Genomic DNA, 25,881 nt, shown 5'->3' with positions numbered 1-25,881 from the left:
TAGCGGACTCGCACATCACAGCCTTACGCACTTGAGTCGCACATATAATGACCATGGAGCTCAGCGTCCTCTCATAACCTATACAACGCTGCATGGTATTAGCAGGGGGAGTGTAATATAGCTGTGGCCATTTAAGCATGCATCACTGGCAGCCTCCGAACACGCGCCATCGTGGACGCACCCGCGCCATCTCGTGGTGGGTGTCCATTAGAGAATGCGCGGCCCGGTTGCGTTATATAGCACTTGCCGCACTATACGCTCGAAGCTCCCTTGTGTGTAAGCGTGAGTGGGCTTCGAAGCGCGAGTCCAGTCGAGCAGACAGTTGAGCGTGTTTCGAGCGGGTGATGGCCCTCACCGTTGTCCAACCCTGATGAGCGGTGTACCGTAACGACTGCCGTAAACGCACTCGCGTTGGGTGTGTGAATGTGTGGGCTTTGACTGAGCGATGCGATCGCGCCTTTACGTGGGTACGTATAGAATAGAACGATTCACAAGCAAAAGCAAATAAGAAAACTCTGCGCAAGTTTCTGCATTCCGCCGGGTTAAACAGGATCGGGATTCTCCACCCGCTCGTATACGCTGTGGCCCGGCGGTTTCGTGAATAACGGCTGAAAGAAGAAGAAAAAAAGGCTCTTTCTATACCGATGGAAGTGGAGAATGGGATTTTTTCTGCTTTTCTTTTCCGCTTAGACCCGTGGACAAGAGCGTGCTATGTAGGTTAACCGAATGCGCTCGTCTGTACTAATTCTTGAGGCGTACAAATCTGGTGCGCGTGTTGCGCGAATCTCGGAGAATGCAATTCGCTTAGTCTCGAACAGTGATGAGCCCTTGAGCGTTGTAACGATATTACGTTCAATGGCTGTGCTTTAACGTCCACCATCACCTGCAGCTCTGCGTATACAGGCGACTGGAATTTCAGGATAGCATTTTTATTGTCACTCCTGTCTGGCTGCAACGTGAAATGTGGTGTCTTAGTTTACGCCATTATAATGTGGAATAAGTTTGTTGTTTTCCCACAAAAGGTGAAATTACAAAGCGAAATAAAAACAAAAAGTAAGTGTGAGTATCGCGTAATCAACTGCTGCATGCACTTAAACTTTACAACGCCCTTTTATTAACAGCGGGCTGCAGACGCAATGCTGGCATTATACACATCGAATTGTGCATAAGAGTAGATTTTAAGGCCGTTATATGCGTAACTTTAACGCGAGGCTGCTCCAAGGAAATGACGTATAGGAGCGAATGTCCGCATTAAAAGCGGCGTAGAGGAGTTTCCCTTAAAATGCAAGTGTCATTCCTTTTTGCGATTTTATTTGGGTTTCACTCCTGACGCGGTTTCGGTGAAGCGCCATTTTCCGCGGGAATTCGTAGTCGGTGCCAGCACACTTTTATTCTGAGCATGTAATTAGCGTGTTCCAGGATGGCGCTATAGTTGCGTTGGTTTTAAGATAATGCGTGCCCATCTACATGGAAGATTCTTCGTTTGTAAGAGAGCCCGTTCACACTTAAAAGTAAAGGCAGCCACATGCGCCTAATGTACGACCATTACAGCGTATGTTGAAAAATTCTCACGAATACATATTTCCTTCTGTGCAAAAGCCTCGCAGTGCTTTGCAACGCTATTAGGAGGACTATGAACCCCAGTATAAAGTAAGTCTAGGTTGATTGTACCTACATTTAGCGTAGCGCGTACCGTTACTGCGTACCGCGAGACGCCACTCCTCATTCGCAGGTCGCCCTTAGGGCGCCAGATGGCGCCACGTTCCCGTCAACAAGCTGCAAGCCAGCCGCGTCGGGACCAATAAGCGCGCGCGCAGTGGCGGGGCGTGGTCCGTGCTATGCTAAACTCTGTTTCAAACATAGCAGGCAACGCTGCCAAAGCCAGCGCGCCTGTTTAGCGCAGGCCAAGTCCGCGCCCAAAAAGTAGTTCGCCATACAACCAAAGTGAGCACACGCATATTTCCTTGCGCCAGATATTAAGTGCCGTGAATGGCAATATCCTGGACTTTGTTTAACCTCGTGCCACTTTTCATCCTCCAACTCAGAGACTTCGAGAAGCAGGAATGACTTTGGCGGCATGATATGCGGTTGGTAGGGCGAGTCACCCTTAGTGCATCCGCGCCTAAAAAAGTAGTTCACCCTCAGCGCAAATTATAGCCAAATGAGCCAAGTACAGCTTCGACCGTAATTCTCAGTGCTACCGCTTCGTTTTATACCGCTCTTTGTTTTCTTCCAAACAGCCGCCGAGGCTTCGAGAAGGCCAAATGATACGTGGCGGAGTAATATGGTTTCGCGGCCTCCTCTGCGTGGCCTGCTATATATGAAACGGAGTATAGAAGTATCCAATCGTTCAAGGATGCCATATAAGTAAATTTGTCTAGAAATTTCTTGAAACGAAAAGGAGCGTGAACAGCATGTACCTGTTGCAAATCACTTTCCGCCTTTTCGTCCTATGAGTGATGACGCAGTTTTGAGACGGGAAAGTTCACTGGGCGTGTTTCTTGAATACTGTATAGAAAAGAGTGCACAGAGCGTCGGAAAGGGAAATACTGTACCAACACTCAGAACATCATAAACCGAGGTACTGGTCAGATTCAGGGGAATCCGCCAAGGTGGAGCAGATTTGTAACATTGGAGTAATCACTCATTCTTTCCTTCTTAATCGTACGGCTGCGATTGGGTGGATGTCAGTGAGTAATCATTACTTCCTCATTATAAAGCGAGATACCCCGTGGTTTAGATATTCCCGGAAGATAGTGAGCAGTGAAGCTGGAAGTAATGGCAGTAATGGCTCTAACATAAGAGCGGAGGGAAGGTTAGTCCACAGGCAAACGTTTCGACAGTAAGACTTGTTTTCGTTTGGGCCCAGATATATGGGCAAGTGCTGTTCTCGAAACGTTGCTCAGTGGCCCGCCGCGGTGGCTCAGTGGTTAGGGTGCTCGACTACTGATCCGGAGTTGCCGGGTTCGAACCCGACCGCGGCGGCTGCGTTTTTATGGAGGAAAAACGCTGAGGCGCCCGTGTGCTGTGCGATGTCAGTGCACGTTAAAGATCCCCAGGTGGTCGAAATTATTCCGGAGCCCTCCACTACGGACCTATTTGTTCGTCTCTTCTTTCACTCCCTCCTTTATCCCTTCCCTTACGGCGCGGTTCAGGTGTCCAACGATATATGAGACAGATACTGCGCCATTTCCTTTCCCCAAAAAACCAATTATTATTATTATTATTGCTCAGTGGGCCGAAATTTCCTTCTTTCCTCTAGTTAGTTTTGTTTTGCGTGTGGCTCGGAGTTTATTAAGATGCGTGTATAAGTCATACATAATCATACATCTTCATCATCGTATTTGAGCCTAACCACGTTCACAGCTGATCTTAAAGTAACCGTACAACAATCGGGGCAAGTGTACCTGGACGTCACTCGATGTGTCTGAAAATGCCGAGCCGCTCCTCGGACAACATTAAAATCATATTAAACTATGCCCCACTCAACGTCAGCGGCAGAAACTTGCTCGAACGCATTTCCTCACCCCCATGGAATAAACCACATCGTTTGTTTGCATTAGAAATTTTGTATCTGTGTCCTTTTAAAAGAGGTGTCATCGCACGCGGCCTGTCCGTTCATCGAGAATAACAGAATATGCAATCCTTTTCGAGTTCGGCACGTGTAACGGAAAGCTGCAAAGGAGAAGAGAATAATCGAAGCTGCATGCGGCGACCGATCATTTCTCGGGCGCCTTATTTTGACGGGGGGGAGGGGTGGGCCTTGTAGCTCGGTTATTTTCACGTCCTCGGAGGCTTCACCGCGGAACACAATCCAACCCGGCCTGGGGCGTGGCAAAGGGGATTGATTTCTCCCGATGGTCGATGGTCGTCGATGAAAGAAACATCAGGACCCGGGACGCCTTGAGGCGTCGGACGATTGATTTCGTGGGTTCCCTCGGGCTGCCATCGAATTCGCCATGTGCCACAGAAGCAGTTCTGACGACTCTCCTTTCCCTCCTCTTCCCCCTCGCACTCCTCCATTCATCTATCCATCCATCCCCACCTTTTCCTCATTCGTATGCGTCCGCTTGTTTGATATCCTCCCGTTGTTGTTTGTTGGGAAACAACTTTTGATTAGAGTGGCACAAAGAAAAGATAAAACGCCTCCAGTTTGTTGAGCCTGGCAGGCCATAAAGAGTTTCTCACACTATCTTAATTGCGAAACAAACTTTTACCAGCTGCTTGAAAGATTTGAGTGGCACGCTTATTTAATATGGCGGGGCGTTTGGCAATAGCCGGATGAGAAATTATTCCAGTTGTGCCCTGCTTCTCATGCACGATGCTGACTGTACAAATTTAATTAGTTTTTCTTTCCGATCGGCAAAAACAAATTATGAAATGTTAAGAAACCTGCACAAACAATATTTCCCAACTTATTTCTCAACGCGAATTTGCCAGAGTTTGAGATGCTAGCTACTATACAGAAGGTTTGTCGCAACATCAGTCGCTGCGAAAGCTAACGCTGGCAGCAAAGAAACCCAGATTTAAACAGGACGTATTGCTACATCACCCAGTCATGAAATGACTTCCATTTCTACTACTAGTTTATTTTGTCCGCTCGACTATGTTCGCGCAGTTTTCTTGTGTTTACACATTCGGGCTTTAGTCTGATTTGCTCGTTTCAGTAATACAGTATGAATATTTATCGCAGCAAACCTGGCAGTTTTATACATTTATGCAATGCGTAAAAAGTGTAAAATGAATGCTAACTTTAATGAATGTAAAAACGGAGTGCTGTGCATTCAATAATTTAATTCCACATTTTCACTGCCTGGTCATTTGACGGCCAACAACCCATGCAATCAATTTATTGACGTTTTTAAATTTTGAATGAGGGCCTTTTTTTTTGGTGCGTGCAGGGAACATCTGAAGTGTACTATATGGTAGTAATATACTTTATTAGATGTCATGTTTGTTTATAATATATTGTTTATTTATTAATCCGAAAGCATTCCTAGTATCATTACGAGAAAAGCCGGCGGCGTGTACTTAGTGTGTAAGTGTACTCGCAGATGGCATAGAAAATCCCACCGATTGCAAGAAAAATAGGCTCAAATCATCAAGCGGGGGCACGACGCCCACACCAAGCCGACTATAATGTGGCGCCAGTTTTCTGGAATACATTCGTACAAAATTATGACGCAACCGTTTGTCGTACAGCGTTCCGAGGGGCGGGGGGGGGGGGGGGGGACGTCACACGATTTCTCGTTGCGTATAGCTTATATGTGCTAGTCAAGTTGGAGGCCAGCTTGCGACAGGGATCTGAACCGAATACATATGCTCCTTCTAATTTCAATGGAGGCGAAATTTTAGACGCCCGTGTACTGTGCGATATCAGTGCACGTTTAAGAACCCCAGGTGGTCTAAATTTCCGGAACCTTTCACTATACGGCGTCACTCATAGCCTGAGTCGCTTTGGGACTTTAAACCCCCATAAACCAAACCTTCAATTGTATGTCTTCTTAGATCACCTCCTTCCCTTAAGGCGCGGTTGAGGTGTCCTTTGAGATGCGAGACAGTTACTACGCCATTCGCTTTCCTCAAAAACCAGTTTTCGTGTTAACTTTGCTATGCAGCCGTTCGCGGTACAGCTTTTCCGGGCGGTGTCATACGCGCGTGTGTCTGTGTAGGTGGTGCGTATGTGGATGGGTATCAATGCACTTAGGGAGTGTAATGCTTTCAAATTCCCACACGTGAGCAGTATTGTCTCTGCCAAACTTTTTTTTCGCATAAAAGTAGATGGCTACCCAAGAAGCAAAGGTAACTTGCCCAATATTGGAAAATAATGGTTTAACATTGGCCCTTTGTGGGACCATCATTTGCCAATATATCTCCAATATTGTTCCGATTAGTTGTGCTGCTTGGGTAATTGCCCTCCTGTTGGCTTTAAATTTGTTTTCTATTGCAGAATAACGCGGAGTGCTTAGACCTCAGAGCCATGATGGGCGAGTATGTCGTTAGAGTACTACCGTCGGATTTCTTGCGAAAGCAAGTCTCAGCTCGACTGCACGGACGGCTCGCCATTGAACGTGCGTAGGGTGTTGCCAGGAATAGCTCGCGGCTTTCGGAGAAGTAATCTAATCGGTAATTATCGGGTCTGCAGTCACATCGGCAGGTTGCCTTAATTACACCCACAGGACATGTACGCGATCAGGATCGGTGGTATGGCCTCTAGCTATATACTGCTTTTTATGGGTCTAATGCTCCTGTGATCTTTTTTTCATTTAACAAACATTATTTCTGTCAAATTAACGAACTTGGATTTCTATTGGGGTAGGAAATATCCACATTATTTATTGGCGCCAAAACATTTTAGAATCAATTCAGTATATGAAATCATTCGTTAAGAGCCCTCCACCTCATCTGAATATCGAAGTTTTTCTTTTTTTTTTGCGCGGTAATGGACATCCCCAAATACCTTGGTGAGATCTCACGCATTATTAGAGGCCACTTCATGTAATCCTGTTTTTAATTGTGTTATTAAATTTCCCGTGTAACAACTCCACTAAAAATAAATAACTGCACTTAAGACAGTTGTACTTTCAAATCTAACACTTCGTTCAACTCTAACTTGCAATTCTAACTTCGTTTTATTCAACGTCCATTTTTCAATAAAGTGTGCTATAATGGATATAGAGCAGAGCTTTTCCGAAAGGGTCATTTAGAACGCAGGCGCCCTGTTTAGTCATATTTATGACTGCTGACTGGCTGATTAATATATTCTGATGACTAATTAATTAGTATTGAATAAGATGAAACACACTGCATAATCGTAACCCAATATGTAAACCCTGTCAGTGCTACGTCCTTTAGGTGCTTATACTTACCAAGCTTAGTCATATTTGTTACCGATAACCGAGTGGCTGCTTAATGTATTGTAATCACTAATTAATCTGTATTGAATAAGATAAGCGCCCTGCATAATCGTAACCCAATATCTAAACCCTGGCAGTGCTATTTCCTTTAAGTGTCTCTACTAAATACAATACCTTGATTTCTGTGACAAAAATTGCCCGATGAAACCCACTGATTACTCGTTTACAGTACGCTTATTTTAAGAGAGAGAAGCAGCTTCAATGTCGTTTATGTGGTACTGAAGGCATTCTATTTGATGAGGATCGACTGATTGTTGCTAATTAATCTACCGTGTTAATTATCGCCCTTGATGCATCAATGTATCTTTGCTGTGTTTCTGCCAGTACTTTTGTGCGTTTGAGAATGCTGTCTTTCTTCGTGCAGAGAGTTTGTAACAAGATCGGGGCCGTTAGCTCTGCATAAAAATAGATGAAAATACAGTAGGACGCTGGCGCCTTTTCCACTGGAGGAAGATGCTTGTAATTCTACGTATGATGTACTACCCTTGAATTCAGAGGCACGTACGGGTCAGAGTCTGTCGTAGCACGGAAAAAATATAATTCTAGGAATGCCACCGTCAGGCCAGCCGTGTAGGGAGGATGTTTGCCCAGTGGCATTGGACGTGCGCAACGTCTCTTGCGGCGTGTGGTGGAAATATTAAAAAAAAACGACTCAGACGTCTACGTGCACGGCCACTGTCCAGCCTGAGATAACGGTGGCGACAGATAAGACTATGCTAGGGTGCAACAGGTGTTGAGACTTGCGATACGGATAACGCAGCACTACATCCGGATCAGAGGCGGATATAACCGGTGATAGGCTGAGACAAGAAAATTTGTATTGAAGAAGCACTTTGCGGTTCCCACCCTGTTTTTTGTGTACAATAAAGGTAAATCAAATGAAATTAAAAAGAACCATAAAAGTTTAGAATAAACCAGCTCACAAATAAACTTATAATAAGCGCTATAACCATAATGTTTATAAATACGCGTTATCAACAAATTAGAAAATGAAGGGTAATGCAGTTTTTAAAAAGTGCATCGAGAATATGGAACCGCATCTTCTCCTGATTGAATATTGATCTGCTGTTTTACACAAACGTTTTTCTTTTCCATTGTGCAGTGCAAGACTTACGGCGCCCATAAAAACTCAATGGTCTTGAAACATGACTACAAGGGTTTTCCACTACCTAACGTGATTCATTAGCGTTTTTGGTTTGCTGCAAGCGGTCTATTGTACGGCTGAAGAGCGAACCCTTTGGCCTTAAGAGTTCTGACCAATAGTGTATATACCTGCACAGAATTTGGCGCATCGAGGGTGATTCCTATTGCACGTGTACAAAAGTTACCTGCGCCAGATTTTGCCAAAATGGCGGTCTGAAAGACTACCACTGTTCCAAGTACACTTAGCTGTGTACAAAACCGAAACGTTCAGCTCCCTATAGTCACGTACGTTTTTGCGGCTGACCTCCACCATTCCTGATATTCAGGCCTTCTCTATTCCTTTCCAGAATGATAGGTAGATCCAGCGGCACGTTTCTGTCCGTGCTGGGATAGAGATTATTACGACGTACGTGCCAGAGATAGGAGTATTACAGCCCAATAAATAACGCCTGCCTCGCTCTCCCCATACCCCGTTTACCCCCAGAGAATTGGCTGAACAGAATTATTGCACACGCATTACTGCACCCGACTCGCTCGTTAAGGGTAACCCAAGTGCAACAAGGCGGAATAAAGAACGTCGTAAAAAACCGCATCGCGCCCATTCTACATCGCCGAAAGCATCGCATACGCAGTGCACTGAATGGCGCGTAAGCCGTAAGCGGAGGACCACGTTGAAAACGATAAAGCAGAAAAGATGAGATGCCTATCGTCTAACAACAAAAACGCCTATGATCGCAATCATAAGACAGCCAAGGGGGAGCCGGAATTCACGGCCTTCCGAAGCGGGCGCAAAGGCGACGGCAGCACTGAAATTTCGCTTTCACCCCCGGCAGCGAACTCCCGCCGAACGTTCACCGGGTGTGTTTCGCTAGGCCGGTCTCCCCATTGCGTGCGTGCTGTGCGGCGGCGGGGCGTGAAAAATCGATTGCCGGCTCCCGCCGCCGGCGGCGGTGTGGCGCTGCTGTTGTTTACCGGCGCAGTCTTGCGTTCCCACCGCGACGCGGCGCTGGGTAGCGTTCGCGCATGCGCAGTGTGGCGCCGCGTTCCTCGACCGAGAGTTGAAGCGTTGTTTCGTTTCGTCTGCTCCTGCGGCAGCGGGCAGCGGCTGCGTCCGCAGCGGACGAAAAGGGCGCGTGCGTACTCGTTTCGTTCGGCACCGTCTGCGTCGTCGGCTGCGTTTTTACACGGCGCGCGCAGTGGATTTTTTTGCTGTTGCCGCAGTGCCAACAGCGCAACGGTTTGTTTCTCCTGACGACAAAGCCCCCTCATCTGGTGCCCTCTTCACCATCACGCAGAGTGTTGTATTTACCCTCACGCCGCCTTTTATTTCAAGCTTCGTTTCTCCATCCCGACGTGCGAGATTCGTGGTGGGCGTGTGTGCGCAACTGCGCGCGTTTTTTTTTTTTTTTCCGGTGGTCGAGTGGTTGTTGTCACGGTGATACACACACACACACACACACCTAGATAACCCCTCTCAAGTCGTCGTCGGTGGTGACAACGGCCGGTGGATTTTTGTTTCTGCAAATCGCAACCGGAAAATGACGACGATGACGAACGTCGCACCGAACCCTCTACCGTCTCCTTCGCTGCTTCATCACCGTGGATTTCCGCAGCAGACCGGCGCTGCCGCAACGCTAGGATTTTGATCGAACGTTTGACGGGTGAGTGAGGTGTGTGCCTGCCGAGCGCCTTTTATTTTCTCTTTCTTTCGTGGTTTGCTTCGGGTTGTGGTTTTTGTTTTGTGGCCGGTTGGTCGACCGACCGTCTGCTGGCGCGCCGCTATCCAGCAGACGCTTTCCGACGCAGCTGCGTGCTTACCGTTTGTGTTTTTGTTTTCCTTCTGAGGCACAAAACGACGCACGCGCGTGGAGCTGCAAGCTGCGTGGATTCTGTAGGCATATAAAGCCTTTCACTTGCGTCGTTACTAACCGCCTCTCTAAGGCCTAGTATTTATGCTCCTGGTTTCTAACACGGTCCCGGTTTTAGGTACAAGGTAAACGTTCGTCACGTGCGTTTCGCGCTAAACTTGTTCTGATCTCTTATACTTGATTAATAAACCTTGCACGTAAACAATATTCACTATTTCATTCGGTTCACAGAAGACTGCTGGGGTTTAGTTTAGTTCATTTTCCACATTTAAAAAGTTGCATATTTAATGAATTTAGAGAAATAAATTTGACATCATCTAAGGTCTAACCGTGAAAAGGCTGACTTCATCTCATGTTCAGCTCAGGCTTTCCGTTAGGAAGTGTAGGTTCATATGAATGATCAGCTTTTTCATGTTAAAGCGAACAATTCCCAGGTAGCACACGTCATCGGCACGATATTGTAAACGCGTTGGCGATCTGTGGTCCTACGGTGGCACGTTCTTATTAATGCGTGACCAATAATGGAGATGCGATTCGAGAACACGTCCATTAATGGCCTGGCCATGCCATTCAATCCCCAACATTGGCATATATTCGTGAACGACGCTCAGTGATTGCCAACGAGAAGTAATGGCCCGCCAGCATCACGTACAACCTGGCATTCAATGGCGAATATTGTCCGGACAGTTGCAATGGCTAGCCAGGCTGACATACATTACGGCATACGTTGGCCGATGTTGTCATGCCAATTCTTATAGCCAGTGAACATCAGACATATCTTGGTATAAGTTCGTCAATATTGCACTGGCAGTTGGGAAGGCTTCCCGACAATGTATACAAACTTGGCTTGGCTGCCCAATATTGCTCTACCGGTTGTGATGGGTAGCCAGTGTAGCACATATATTGGGATGTGTTGGTCAATACTGTCCCACAAGTAACGATTCCTTCTAAGAAATGTGTATATCCTGGCATATGTTGTTTAACATCGGCCTGCTTGTTGCGATAGGCCGCCGAAATTGCATAGATCCCCGCATACCTTGGCCAATATTGTCCCACTAATTTTGATGGCCTGTCGACATTGATCATGGCACTACTTGGCCTGTACTTGTGATGTCGCGCGATCCGAGTATTGTAATATTCTACTTCATAAACCGCGCAAACTAGATTTTGCTTAGGCCGCAGTGCCCAATAGGAGAGGAAAAAAACAGTCGGAAATGTACCTTTGAGCTCTGTCGATTAGCGTCGAGAGCCATGCGCAGTGCGAGCTCTCAAATTAAACAGGGCCGAGCGGTTTGGCAGGTGTGTGCGAGCCGGTCGCGTTCATAAAATCATTTTCATGCTTTCTGTTCCGCCAAGACAATTCGACGTCCGCAACGCCATTATAGCGCTTGACGCGAGCTGTGCTGACGTCAGCCGCAGGTACGGAAGAGTCTGAACTGTCATTGACCTTATTCCAGTTTTTATTCCCGCGCATGTGAGAGGCGGACGTCCAACACATGCTATGCGCAGCTGAACGTTAGAACGCGAAAGTCATTGAAGCAATCATAATGTTCTTCGGCATGACATTTAGCGGCGTAGCCTGTCTGTCAGTTAAGCAGTTTGTGTCACTAAAACCTGTCGGACGCTTGCTAGTGTTCGGAACACGCGAGAGCTTCAGGTATCGCGTTTTCTGTGTCACGGTTTTGAAAAAAAAAAAGGTCATCCGTAAAGACTTTAGATCACGAAGGGCTTGCGTAACGCGATTCTGGTACTCGGTAAAGGCGTTCCGTAATGCGCTATAGAATCGTCGGCAAAACAAAACATAAAGAGTGCATATAAAGAAAGCAAGAGATAAAAGATTGCTGTCGGGATACGCGTTTCATTAGCGTGACATGCATTATCTAGTGCATCCGAACGTCGGGACTGTCGCTGTCGGAGAACTTCTGGGTGACTTCATTATGGGACAGTGCCGTGTCGAAAGGATCTCACCGTACAGCCTTTTGCAATAATGGAAGAACATTAGGCAGGCTTATGGCGGCCATTATCTGCGTGTTTCCTGCTTTGCTTTCGACTGTTCTGTTGAACTTGTTGGTAAAAGTTGCGGTATTATTTGTGCGACACCAAGCCAGAGCTTCGAGCTGTACATCCGCTGTCGAAAGTTTATTGAACGCAATTTTATAGCAGGAATTTAACTTCATTGCTGTATTTGCAAAAAGCCAGAAACACGTATATACATACACCCCAGTTCTGAGTGTGTGATTTACACGGTGCACCATGACACCTCAAGAAATGCGCCCAAACTACAAAAAAAGAAGACATCTTAATAGCCGCGTCCCTCATAGCCTGAGTCGCTTTGGGACGTTAAACCCCCATAAACCAAACATCTTAATAAACAAATTGGCGTTCTATAAATTTATGACGATTAGACTCATCATCGTCACCAGCCCGTCTACATCCGCCTCAGGACAAATGCCTCTCCCGTGTCCTTCCATTAACCCTGTCCTCATCACAAAATAACACTCTAAAGATGAAGTTGGAATGCAAGGATAGCTTTGTGCGTTTTTTCCAGCCGCGTGATGGGTATTCGGACGTTTTAGCTTTTAAGTACACTCTAAAGAGACATTATTCTATATGAGAGTAAAAAATGGACTGGGAGGGGGAACCGGATCCTTTTAGGGGCAAGATATGCTGCCCAAGCACTGGCGTAGGGTTCCATCTCTAAAAATGCGGAATACTTACAGTTTGCAAAAGAAGCAAATTCCCTCCGGAGAACATGCGAAGTTCTAGCAGCTTACGGAGATTTTAACCGACGTTTCAATCTCCTGTATTTGCTAACCTTAGGATCACCGGTGCGAGAATTTAAAAGCCCCCTCCCATTGATAACCGCATGACATTACTATGCTTTGGGGTCGGAATATGCCTCCGTTGCCAAGAGTAACCATTCCGTACATTTAGTGGTCGAAATTTACTCCGGGACTTGAGCACCATAACCTGCCCCTAATAGGGAGTACGGTACAGGGCAGCTTACTTAATTTTTGCACCCATACATACTAATTCGTGTTTAGAGTGCCGCTAAGTAATTTGTTTACAATTAACAGTTTTTGAGCGTATATAGTTCTCCGGCGCATCTGTTTTTTTTTATGGCGAATTGAATATCGTATCTCCCTTCGTTCTATACCGACAAAGCTGAGTGGACGTCCTAATCCACTAGGCCTTTGAACTAAATTAGGGATTAATTTCCCTCGGCGAACTTATACATGTTTACGGGCAACATTCGCGAGGAATATGCACCTCCACCAAGGATGTTACAGGGCAATACTATTTACATTTCTTTACAAGCGTAAGGGGTTCAGACTGAATAGTTCCTAGCAGGGAGCACCAACGCGAACAGGGAGTCGCATCAACCTCCTCTTCCTCACGCGAGAGGCCACTTCGTCTTCCGCTTCGTCGTAACAATATAAGACATAAACCAATTTCACGTTACACACCCATAGTGTCAGGTGCACGTACGACAGTCGTGAAAAGAAACACTTAAGTTCTTACTCAACACTCAGATTTGATTTTACATGTGCACCGAACGTGTAAATGTATTTAGAAAATCATGCGCATGGACCAAATCTGCTCAGGAAGAAAGCACTGCAGGAATTAAGGTTTTCATTTATACCTGGACAGAGCAAGCGCCGGATGCATATGCCCATAAAGCGTTCCCTTTCACTGTGCTCACGGCTGTACGCACACACACAGTGCATGTCTTTCAGCTGGTTGCTGTTCTTCCGCCTACCAGGAGTCACGGTGCTCAATATTTGCATCCGCTGCTGTAGATACGACCGGCGGATTGGTCTGGTCGGGGGGAGGGGGGGGGGGGGGGGGGTTTGATGTTGTGAGAAGCAGCAGGGTCTCACGAAGCAAGCACACGTTTATCGCGTTACGTGTCTACTGCTTCCTAACTGCTGTTTATATATCCGCCTTTTCTGGTTTCCTTCACTTTTTGTTCCCCCGGAGCCCTCTGCAGCAGGGAAAACCGGCGTGCAGGCAGGCTTCCCCTACACGCAGTTATGGTTGGCTGCGGCGAGCCTGGAACTTCTCAACCGTACACCCTCTCCCTTCCTCGACTCGTATATCTGCCCTGCTCCGAGCCCCCTGCCGTAAATCGATCCCACCTTCGTGATCAATAAGCGCCGGACACCAGGCGTTTATCGCGGACGACGGGGCGTGCTCCTGCAGGTGTGTTCTTCTTTTGAGTGAGAATAAACCCGCGCCATTATACGCGATGCCGGGTGATCAGGTTTAATGCACGCGCCCCCGGTGCGTATATCGGCGATGACTCAACAGGCAGCAGAATCGTGTACTGTGCGGTACGGAGCGGATTGCCCCGAATAGTGTTCCATGTCCTGTCCGAAAGGAAATAAGGGAATGCCTTAGTCCTGTGCCGGAAGGTAATTGAAGGTAAAATAAAGCAGTGGCCCCGTACGACGACTGACCCCCACAAAACCACTCCTTTAATATTATGCATGTCTCTCATGAATTTCAACTTACTTTTTAAAACCTTACTTATTTAGCTAAGCAGTTATCATGTACAGTCTTTGCCCAAAGTAACCATGCTGCCTGGTTTGATTCTCAGTCGTATATCGAAGCTATTATGCCAGCCCTCAATCTCTAAATCGCTGTATGTATAAGGAGAACCCTTGTCCTTACCTTCCGAGAACTTTTTTATCTTTAGGGAAGCCGTAAGGGCTTCACTATTCGAATGAGAAGCAAACCGTGCAGACTGGTTACTTTTGGCAAAAGCTGTACAAATCTTTCAGGCATTATTTCAAACGATAGCCACACACGAGTTTTGTACGTAAGTAGATGTACTGTATGTACGGCCTATAGTACGTATATTACGTTTCGAGGAAGAACTTGGCCGGCGGCAGTTCAACTACCATGGGATTGCTTGCGTCCATTCAGTACGTCGTTATTTTTGTGTTACGCGCTGACTGGCACTTTTGGAGCCCTCAGTACACTGTGTTCTTCTTTCTTTTTTTTTTGTTGCTTAAATGTGTTGTCGAGCCACTTCCGTGGCTAAGCCGGTCTTTCGGTCGAGAGACACCCTAACAGTGGTGCACTTTTTCTTGCGACTTGCGAAAGTAGATCGCAGACCGTACGAGCCATTATTTGTACTTCCTACGTCCACTAATACCCGACAAGACGAACACAAAGCAAACAGGCCACGTACTGTTAGCAGCAAAGGTTTGCAGGACGCGTGTTCTCGGAAAAAAAAAAAAATTTTGCGCTGCTTCGCGACCTAGTCCCTGGTATCGCTACCAGCAGATGAATTATGTGCATTTTACAATATCTTCATAGATTTCGATCGATTCGCTCACGTGACTGCTCCGAATAATTTTCTTTTCTTATACCTGAATCCCGTAACTTTTGTTGCCGGCAGTGACGTCCTGTCCGGTTCATGGTGGTTTTGCTTATTTCAAGGTTGCATTAATTTTGTCATGAATGATTACGAACTTTCCTAAATGTTATTTATTTATTTATTTACTTAGAAATACTGTCAATCCCTGGCGGGATTTCTATAGGCAGGACAGAAACACGCACAAAAAGTCAGAAAATATTTCAAAAGTGTTTTACGGCAAGAACAGTAATTTGTAAATGAAAGAAAATTGCAGTAAGAAATGGACGAAGAAATAAAATGTTCAGTGTACATTAATAACCACAATGAAGCGCTGTTAGGTGAGAAAATATTAAGGCAGAATAGCAGCGTTCGCTTTGACCATTTGCCGCCATGAAAGAACCGTATACGATGTTAAGATCAAAGAAACACATTGCGTGTACTAAGCATCATTAAGAACCAGGCTCTACGTTTATACGCTTGATGTACGATTGCTCGGGAAGCCGCAGAAACAGCTGCGATTTCGTCAAAGCGAAAGTATGTAAGGCGGAAAAATACGCCAGCAACGGCTTTGCTGGGGCGGATGCAGCCGCAGTAACAAAATAAGCAAAGAGCGCTAGACCCAGCGTTTTCTGTGGAGCGGTTGCGGACGAGTCTCGAAAGCCTATCGTGTACGTAGCATACGTATTTCGCGGGAAAAACTTGTTGCGCGTGGTGCATCCAAAGCCTGCTGAAGCAAGCTTAGTTTCCAGCCTCCAGCAAACTCAGCGGCTGTCGACGCTGAGTGTTGTAGAAACAGTGCTAGCGTGTGCATTCGAGAACCGGTGGAAAAAGCGCGCGAAAATGATATCGGACAGGTCGAAATTGACGGATACCACGAACGTTGATGATTAAGTGAAGCTTCATTCGGAAAAAGCACTGCGCGTCGAACCTCGTTGTTACGCGACTGTTTATAACGAAATAAGGGATATAACGAAGGAATGACAATTCCCATTGGAAGCTCGGTCAACACTGGCTATAACGAAGCTGCGGCTATAACGAAGTAATCGCTGGGCACGTTTTAACTTCGTTATAATGCGGTTCAACTGCTATGTATAAAGGTCACACGGCAGAGAAAAATTAAAACGAGGTAAAGATATTGTTACGAACGACAAGCTTAGTTTTGTCCCAGTTTCTTGCAGGGTTTTTTTTTTCTATTGGGTGCTATTGTTCTGTAGTACTGCAGTTTTCTACGACAGAACGTTTTTTCGTAACGACAGTTTTTTTCTGGTGTGTACTATATTCTTTTTTAGTACTGCAGTTTTTTTGTAGTAGTAGTTTTCTGTAGTAAATCTGCAAAATTCTATTACTACAAAGATTTCTGTTCTTTCTACGAATTCATGGATACGAACATTACAGAAAAATCTGTTGTGACCACACAAAATTTTCTGTTGCGTTTTTTTTTTCGACTGGGAGCGCAGTCGCCATTTTGTTGCACACTGCAGCTCCAGCGCTTGGGTGCAGTACCGCATTCCGGGACGTTACATACGCGCCCGGTAAATAAAGTATGTCAGCGCGGGCACTTTGCGCGTGACTCACCCGATCGCAAAGAGAATCCCGAAGGCATGAGGCACAGACGTCACCCGCCGTGCGTGTGGCGTGTGACGACGGCGCGACGAAGCACGCGCGCCATCTCCGATAACGTTTCAAGCTTCTCAGGTTACTTATCGGGGGGCGGATGTGATCGAAGCGACCGCCGCGTCGTTGTTTGGGGAACGGCGCGGCCGTGTTCGAACGTGAATACTTATGGCGGTGCCCGGCAAGGAAGCTCCCGTCGAGATTCTCTAGTCATAGTGCTTTAATACGGTGATGAACGAAGTACCGCGTCGTGTGCCGTATTGGAAGACGCGGTCTGCGAGCACCTGGATCCAAAGTTAGGTGAGCCGTCATAAAACATAGAAATCGAGTTTTCGTCACGAGAGCTGTGGCGAACCTTGCAAAAATTTCTTCATACAGTCTGTAGACTGTTCATACACTTTTGTATGTAGTCTTTAAACTGTCTATAGACAAATCATAGAGAATAGTTTATAGGCAATACAAATCCTGTAGACAGTTTATAGAGAATTTATAGATTTATGGCCATTCACTTTTAATAGACTTTTGTCCACAAGCAGTCTATAGAGCGTAAATAGACAAAAGGAAAAGTCTATAGGAAGGCAATAGACTGTATAAGGAGTCCGTTGAGTGTCTATAGACCACTTTTATAAGGGGACAACGATACTTTCACGACGATAAAGACGGCAGAAAATTTTCTAAGCAACCGCGGGCACTCGTGTAATGCCGTGGAGTGTCAGTAACTCAAATTCGCTTAATTCAAGCTTCAGGTTTATTCGAATGAACGCGTTGGTATCGTCAGCATCAGGTGCATCAAAAAGACGCTGCTTAGCTCGAACTCCTCGTAATTGGAACGAATTGTAAGTGTCTTTTGATTTCAGGTTATTGAGGGACGGACTCAAATTCGACACTTGTAACGGCAGGCATTCTTTGCAGTACAGCGCTTTCTGTAATATTTATGGCGCATTCACAATGTCCCCACGAGAGAACTTGCTGTGTGGTAACTGCAGCAGCTGTGCAACGTTAAAAAAAAAAAGCTGTCAGCACGACGGGACAACAGAGTTATATTTCGCATTTTTTTTTCCTAAAATTTAACTGGTGTGGTTACTTTCGCTGTACTGTTTGGAAAAATGAAACGCAAACAGGACTACTGAAGCGTGTTTAGGAGAATGGGGAAATTCTTGTCTGGGAAGTTAAATAGACTTTCTCACTTAATTAGCCCTTAGAAGGCGCAATGAATGGTTCTGGAAAATGGTAATGTAGTTCGTTTGTACTTACAATCTCTAGTTTTTGTTTTTAGTTTTCAATTAACAATGTTCCCCTTCGAATTTTATTCGCCCTGCGTTTACTTCCAACACCTTCCTGAATATATATTCGTCATTATTGCTAAATGTGCTTTTAACAAGTGAATAAAATTAGAAAAAGTGATTTTCCGAAGAAAGTGGCAAAATACTCATGGTGCAAAATCTTTGCGCAAAATATTTTGCCACAGCCTTGTCAGAAAAGACAGAAAACTGTGAAATACCGGAAGGAGCGAAGAGGACCTCTACTTGCTACATTTAATCAGTCCCATTCATGAAATGTAAACGTTCCAGTGATCTTCAGTGGGAATTTTTGGTTCTTTAAAAGATTATTTACTGAATTATGTACAAAATTCTCGTTTCATAGCGATCTTAAGAATTCCCTGCTTGTGTGAGCACATTCCTCCGTATCTTTTGTTGTTGCTTGAGTTTACAATTAATACACTTGCTTATGTTTTGGTTGCTTGGTTTATGTGTACCTTTTTTGTTTGTGATCGCCTTGGTTCTATGTGTTAATGCTAAATTTAAATGCTAAATTGCACACAATCAAAAAGTGATCAAATTATTTTTTTAGCAATTTCACTTGATTCGAAACCATTTGTTTTACAACTGTCAGAGAGTAGCGACCAAGGCAACAAACCTGAGGTGAGCATTCGTGACGTACTACACTAGTAAACGCAGCGGTTAATGTTCACACACAGCACGGTTTGCATTTACAGCTCGCTACGCCATATCGGAAGGATGGACGGATCAGTGTCTGACGAATCCGAGAATCTTGGCAACTTTCGCCGTTGGCGACCCTGCAAGAAGTAAGTGGTGTGCAATTAAGATAAATTAATCTTGAACCCAGTTTCTTGAGTCCAGTGGAGGTTAGCCACGCTAACCGAAGAAAATTGTGCCGAGCAAATTATGAACCAAAATAAGTTTGCTACAACGGGTAGATTCGTTAATGCATATAATGTTGATGCTTTGCTTATATAGTCTTGCTTATTGTACTTGTTATTTATTACTTATTATTTATGCCCTCTTTTGGGAGTATTAGATTAACAAATACGGAAGACCATCGGTGAAGTCAAATATTGGAAATAAAATAATATACCGCGCAAATTAGCCGTGCGCGAAGCAACATATGAATGAGAAAAACGGCCAACTTGCTTTCGCTTTAATATTTTTTTCAGCGTTTATTTATTTGTTCGTTTACCTAGGTATTCAAGACACCTCCACAAGCTCTCGATCCGGAGAATTAAATGGTGTACGAACAGTAGTACAACATGCAAGACGAATGGATCAATGAAATCGCGCAAAAACCAACCAGCGCGCATACGTAATGCGGAAAAAATTCAGGAATAACGTGATTAACACAGAAAATAAACTAAAGAGAACCAACAGTGGTTACTAAACTGCAATATCACGTTTTGCCGAATTCTTTAAATTCGGTTATGGTTAGTTCAGTTGCATCACAGTTAGTGATGGTTCGATGTATGAATTATTTGGCATAACTAAAGGCGTGTCATGTGGTGCGTTTAAGCTTGAAATCACCGGGTGGAAAAACTGCGGACGTTGAGTGAAAGAAATTTGTCATGAAGAAATGGACAATGGTATATTTCATGTTGCGCGGCCAACCTTGCTCGATGGGAGACCTTATCTAACTCAGCATGATATTTTAATGCCGTAGTATGAGGCGAACGTGAGTAATCCGCCAAGAGAAAGTAATCATGCGTAATCATTTTTTTGGATACGTGTGTGCATTTATAGATATTGTGGGTTTATGTGATACCGTTTTTGGAGGAGGCTGCATTATTGACTCCATTTCTACTGAGTCAGCGGCAAAAATAGCAAGGACACAGGTGTGGGCTAAATAGCAGTCCGTTGCTGCCAACTCCCGCAATTATGCCTAGATAACGGAGCGGCTCCTTCAGCTGATAACGAACGAGTCTTGATGAAGTGTTTACACTGAGGGAGGTTTACGCGTCGACGAATTCCGCCTTCGCGGCGCTCGACGCCTGAAGCGGAATTTTGGTGAGGTCCGGCGGGACGCGACCGCATACCAAGATAACGTCACTGGCGGAATATTGGGCCCTCATTGTAATCGGCGTGTGTGTTGTCATAGTAACGGGCTTCCGGAACGTCGGACAAACAGGTGGACCACGCCGGAATGTCCGCGTAAATAAAGAACAATGGCCGGGCAGCCACTCCTGTAATGATAGCGGTGCCTCTTACGAGACAAGTGAAAAGATAAGTGGCCCCAGTAATTTCCGCGCAAAAAATGAGCGCCCCGCCCTGACTTTGAATAACGAAACGATAGATGCAGTTGTCATTTTGCTTGGCTGAGACAGCCGTTTCGTTATGAAATCTAAAGTCTGACGAAAACTCGTCTGGTCGGGTAGAAGATTCATGTATGAAGAAAAAGGAACGCCGACCAAAAGGTTGTTGTTTAAAACGAAGACGTTTCGGCTTCCATGCGGAAGCCTTGAGCCGAAACGTCTTCGTTTCAAACAACAACCTTTTGGTCGGCGTTCCTTTTTCTTCATACATGAGCCGTTTGGTTAGCGTCACTGAAACCTTGTTTTGCCACTGCTACAATTTGCCTATATAGGTACTGCGATAACAACGCCACATATATGTTCGCCTGAATTGAATCTTTAGAAATCAGAGTGTCAGTCCTGTTTACGGTTTATTAAATCCTGGAACACGTCATTCATACGTTTCTGCATTGGAAAGAGAGAGAGGGCTCTGTAATGAGAAAGCAGATATTTTAGCCAGCGATTGGAAAAGCATATACGTTATTTCGCCTGCGTTTAACAGGCACAAAGGTCAACAGGCGCCTGAGTGAATGCAGAATCGGCGACCAACCTTTCAGCTCGGTGTCACGAGGTCTGTATGCGGATGCACTGTTTCCCGGAGAGCCGCGAAAACATAACAGATCGTCCTCTGAACGCGCGTTGTGGAGCTCTCACCGTGGGGGGGGGGGGGGGGGGGGGGGAGAGGGGGGGGGGTTGTCAACGACCACCTGTCGCACATGCTCACGCCCTTGCGACGTTAAACAACAGCCTGCGCGCGTGCGTTTTGTAGAAAAGTGGGCAAGTGACACGCGGCCTAGTTGTCATCACAATAAATAAAAAAAAGCGCTACTACATCGCTGCTGTCTGATTACGCGACTGATGTGAAGGAATTTAACCTACGGGAACGTGACGGCTTTGTGTTGTTATTTTTCGTTGTTTTGTGTCTGTGCTATCCGCGCTGCTTTCAACGGTGTGATTTGTGGGCACGGCTTCGCCGCTTCGCGTTGAGCTCTGTGTCCGGTTGTGGCAGGTTCGTGACGTGCCGGTTTCATGCATCATAAGCGAAAGTGAAACTTCGTAGACGCGAATCTTTTTGGACAGACGTAATCCTCTGACTGCAGGCGACTGCAGAGAACGGAAAAGTGTCATCATCGGTGCATCCGGGAACGCGTCTCTGCCATTAGCTCTGGTGTGGCGTGACAGTGAACCCACGCTGCGACGCATCCCTACGAGTACACTCTAAACAGAGGGGAGTAAAAATAGAGTAAGGTGTCCGCTAATGCCATTCCTTTTATTAAAGGGCACTGGAGGACAGATAACTCTTTTTACTCCCATGTAGGTGTATTCTTGTTTAGAGTGGAGCGCTGGTGTGTTCTGATAGTGAGCATACGCTGCAGGAAGGAAGGAAATAAGGCCTCAGCCGTTGCTGGCACATACCCACTACGGGGGAGTGGCCAAGACACAGGCGGTTAATTGCTGGATACAGGAAAGTTTTGACGGGAAAAGCAGTGGCAATAGTATGTAGTCTGAGAGATTGGAAGAGGGAAGGAAAGGGGTCCAGTTAACTTGGAGATCGAAGACGGGACAGTGGCTTAATGTGCATAATAGTACACAATGCCTGTAATGTTGCAATGTCTTACTGACTGAGGGCGGGAAAAAGAAATTAGAATGGGAGTCGCTGCGTTTCTTGAAGAAAAATTTGCACGGCAGAGCGCACACTCCTGTCGCTTCGTCCAAGCAAAGAAGCGCCAATGGAAAGAACAACCGCGGAAGACACAGGCAAGCCCAGTTGATGAAATGGAATTTGCAAAGGACGCTTCCTCAAATGAGAGAAGCGGCGGCAGAACAGCAGGAAGGGATCTATCGTCTCTATTGCCTCGAATATCTTCTTTTTTTTTCATCTGTGTTTTTTTTTACTTTTCTGTCTCACGCGCCGCTGTGGCTTTGGAGTACTGCTGCTGGTCCCAAGGTCGCGGGTTCGATCGATCTCTGCCGCGGAGGACGCGTATTTCGATGGAGGTGTACTAGAAAAACGTCTCTGTACTGTCGCGAGGTCAAGCGCACGTTTAAGATCCCCGAGCGGTCTAAATTATTCCGGAGGCCTCCACTGCGGCGTTCCCAACATCCCGTCCCTAGCGAAAAAAAGCCGTATGATTCAACAAGCTCATACGGTTTGTCGTACGAAAATTGTCATAAGAATGTCATTCATTTTGTCAAAAATCGCAATGTCATACAAATGTCACACAATATTATACAAGTTGTGTGACATTAGCATAACGAAGCCTGTATGAAGTTACTGCATCATACAACGTTAAACAAAATAATAATAATAATAATAATAATAAAAATAATAATAATAATTGGTTTTTGGGAAAATGATATGGCGCAGTATCTGTCTCATATATCGTACAATATCATACAAGTTGTATGACATTAGCATAACGAAGCCTGTATTAAGTTACTGCATCATGCAACGTTAAACAAAATAATAATAATAATAACTGGTTTTGGGGAAAGGAAATGGCGCAGTATCTGTCTCATATATCGGCGGACACCTGAACCGCGCCGTAAGGGAAGGAATAAAGGAGGGAGTGAATAAAGAAAGGAAGAAATAGGTGCCGTAGTGGAGGTCTCCGGAAATAATTTCGACCACCTGGGTATCTTTAACGTGCATTGACATCGCACAGCACGCGGGCGCCTTTGCGTTTCGCCTCCATCGAAACGCAGCCGCCGCGGTCGGAGGGTTCGAACATAATAATAATAATAATAATAATAGTTTTTTTTTGTTGGAAAGGAAATGGCGCAGTATCTGTCTCATATATCGTTGGACACCTGAACCGCGCCGTAAGGGAAGGGATAAAGGAGGGAGTGAAAGAAGAAAGAGAGAAATAGGTGCCGTAGTGGAGGGCTCCGGAATAATTTCGACCACCTGGGGATCTTTAACGTGCACTGACATCGCACAGCACACGGGCGCCTTAGCGTTTTTCCTCCATAAAAACGCAGCCGCCGCGGTCGGGTTCGAACCCGGGAACTCCGGATCAGTAGCCGAGCGCCCTAACCACTGAGCCACCGCGGCGGGTACGTTAAACCCCACAATTTACAATTTTACGGCGTTCTCCACGTTGAATGGTCGCTGCAAAAAACAAAAAAAAGCCGCGTGGCTCCTCCGTGCACTCTGCAAGCAGGTTTCCGTTGCGTATACCTGTCGCTGTGCTACCTGCCGGTGCGCACGTATGTATGCTTTGGCAGAATACGCGAACGCAGTTGTTCGTCGCAGGTGTTTTCCATAGCCTCCGCTCTCTATCTTTTTGTTTTATTTTCTCAAGCTGGCATTGTGTTCGAATCCGCGCTCGTGAAGCCCGGTACAGGCGCCATGGACGCCACCCGGAGCTCTCTGTTTAATGTCGGCGCTCTCGCAGCTGCGTGCGGAGAGGGGCTGTTCGCCTGCGTCACGTCTCTCCTCCTTCCCTCCTTTCCCCCGCGTTTACTCTGGCTTCTACTTTATTTCCTCGCTTGTCGCGCTTTTAGTTCATGCCTGCCTTTACAACGATTTTTTTAGATAGTCTATAGACTTTCCGTAGACGTCTGTCTATGAAGTGTATAGGGTCTCTATAGGTAATCCCTAGAGGACAGTCTGTAGGCAATGCAAATTCTATCGGCAGTCTATGGACAATCTATAAATTTTTGGGCATACGTACGCTTTTAGCAGACTTTTTCTATAGACAGTCTATAGACTACGAATGTAATGTAATGTATTGTAATGTAATGCCCTTATGTAATGCCCCATTGGGGCCTTTAAGGGAAAATAAATGATGATGATGATGAATAGACAAAAATAAATATCTATAGGAAGGCGACAGTCTATAAGAAGTCTATAGACTGCATATAGACCATTTTTGTAAGGCTGGCTTCCTGCGCGCAAGTGTGTCGAATTGCATGGGCGGCTCGGAAACCGTGGGCGTGTTGCTCAATCGATCGTGCGGTGGAGCTGGGTTTCAATCCCTCGGTATATCGAATACGCTTTATAAGATCTTTCCGCTAGACCGGTATTGCTTTTTTTTTCGTGAGGATATATTTTCTTATCCGGGCTCGATCACTGCTACCGTTAGTTCAAGTTTTTTTTGTGCGCGTGCAGTTCTTAAATGGGCCCACAACTGAGTTCTAACGACCTTGATTTTTTTTTATTTTTGGCCTTTGGGGAAAAGGGGCGCCCAAAGTACCCGGGCTCGCGGCGCTCTCCGGCCCGTACTGGGACGGTTATATGCGGTACTGTTTGCGCAGCTTTAAGTGCTCTAACGCTCCGCATGTCAACCGTCCGAGTACGCGAATTCGATGCACACTGTACATGCTGGCACGCGATTCCCGGGATTCCTGCACTTCCTCCCCTTGCAAAAATGGTCTATAGACAGTCTATAGACTTCTTATAGACTCTGTTGCCTTCCTATAGATGTTAATTTTGTCTATTCATGGTCTATAGACTGTCTATAGAAAAAAAGTCTACTTAAAGTTTGTGGCCATAAATCTATAGATTGTCTATAGACTGTCTATAGGATTTGAATAGGCTATAGACTGTTGAGTTGAGTTGTATGCTACAGATGGGATTAGCCTTGCTTATTCTGCCGGTGATTGCTCCACCGTAGCGTCACTTATATGTTAATAATGACCTAAAACCTGTCGGATCTGGCGCGCGCTATGCGCACAGTAACTTATAATAGTACATATTCCACTACCGCAGTCACCATCTATGTACACATTCACTCACAGTAGCACAAAGTCCACTCCAGAAGTCACCATCTATGCGCATATTCAGTCCCAGTAGAACATAGTCCATTGCAGTGCCACCATCCATGCGCACATTCACTCGCAGCAGAACATATAGTGCACTCCAGAAGACTCCATCTACGCACACATTCAATCACAGTAGACCATAGTCCGTTCCTGCTGTCACTAGAGACAAGATCAGTGTCCCGTAGAAATGTTAAAAGAAGGCGTGCGGCCTCCCTTCTGCATGTCTGGTTTCCACTCGGAAAGAACAATGTCCTGAACTGTAGCCTCCTTTCTGCATGTCTGGTTTCCACTCGGGTAGACAATGTCGTGAACGGTACTGTGAATGGCTCCTGTCTTCTTGAAGGAAGCGAACATCACATACCTTTCCGCGTTGTACTCTGGGCGGTACATAATATAATTTTCTATATCCCCGCGCACACCACAGTCCCTAGGGTTCGTCTATAGAGGGTATGTAGACTTTATCGACACAAGACTATGGACAGTCTACAGAATGTCTAAAGAAATTTTTGTAAGGGTCAGTGCCACCGAGCTCCGGTAGACCGCCGTTCCCGGGTTCCCTATAGTCTGCTGTGACTCTAGCGATCACAAAGACCGTACGTGATCGTACTTTTATCGTATACGTGAAGT

General features: G+C 45.8%; 1 protein-coding gene across 14 annotated transcripts in view; it reads left to right on the top strand.

Moving 5' to 3' along the window:
• The window catches only part of Prosap (SH3 and multiple ankyrin repeat domains prosap), a 205,372-nt gene that overhangs the window by 25,346 nt on the left and 154,145 nt on the right, over nucleotides 1-25,881 (top strand). For 2 of the 14 annotated variants that reach the window (XM_077637760.1, XM_077637748.1), the window contains exons 1-2: nucleotides 9,582-9,721; nucleotides 18,904-18,993. The exons of 1 other annotated variant lie outside the window; for it this stretch is intronic. In XM_077637760.1, the coding sequence (XP_077493886.1) occupies nucleotides 18,926-18,993 (68 nt within the window). In that variant the 5' untranslated portion in view covers nucleotides 9,582-9,721; nucleotides 18,904-18,925. Of the gene's footprint in view, nucleotides 1-9,102; nucleotides 9,731-17,032; nucleotides 17,208-18,903; nucleotides 18,994-25,881 lie in introns of those variants that run through there. 11 more of the 14 variants (XM_077637754.1, XM_077637750.1, XM_077637751.1 and 8 more) reach the window with 9 other exon arrangements.

The sequence above is a fragment of the Amblyomma americanum genome, chromosome 9 (assembly GCF_052857255.1).
Source record: "Amblyomma americanum isolate KBUSLIRL-KWMA chromosome 9, ASM5285725v1, whole genome shotgun sequence".
NCBI lineage: Eukaryota > Metazoa > Arthropoda > Arachnida > Ixodida > Ixodidae > Amblyomma > Amblyomma americanum.
This window is presented reverse-complemented; position numbering and strand designations above follow the sequence as displayed.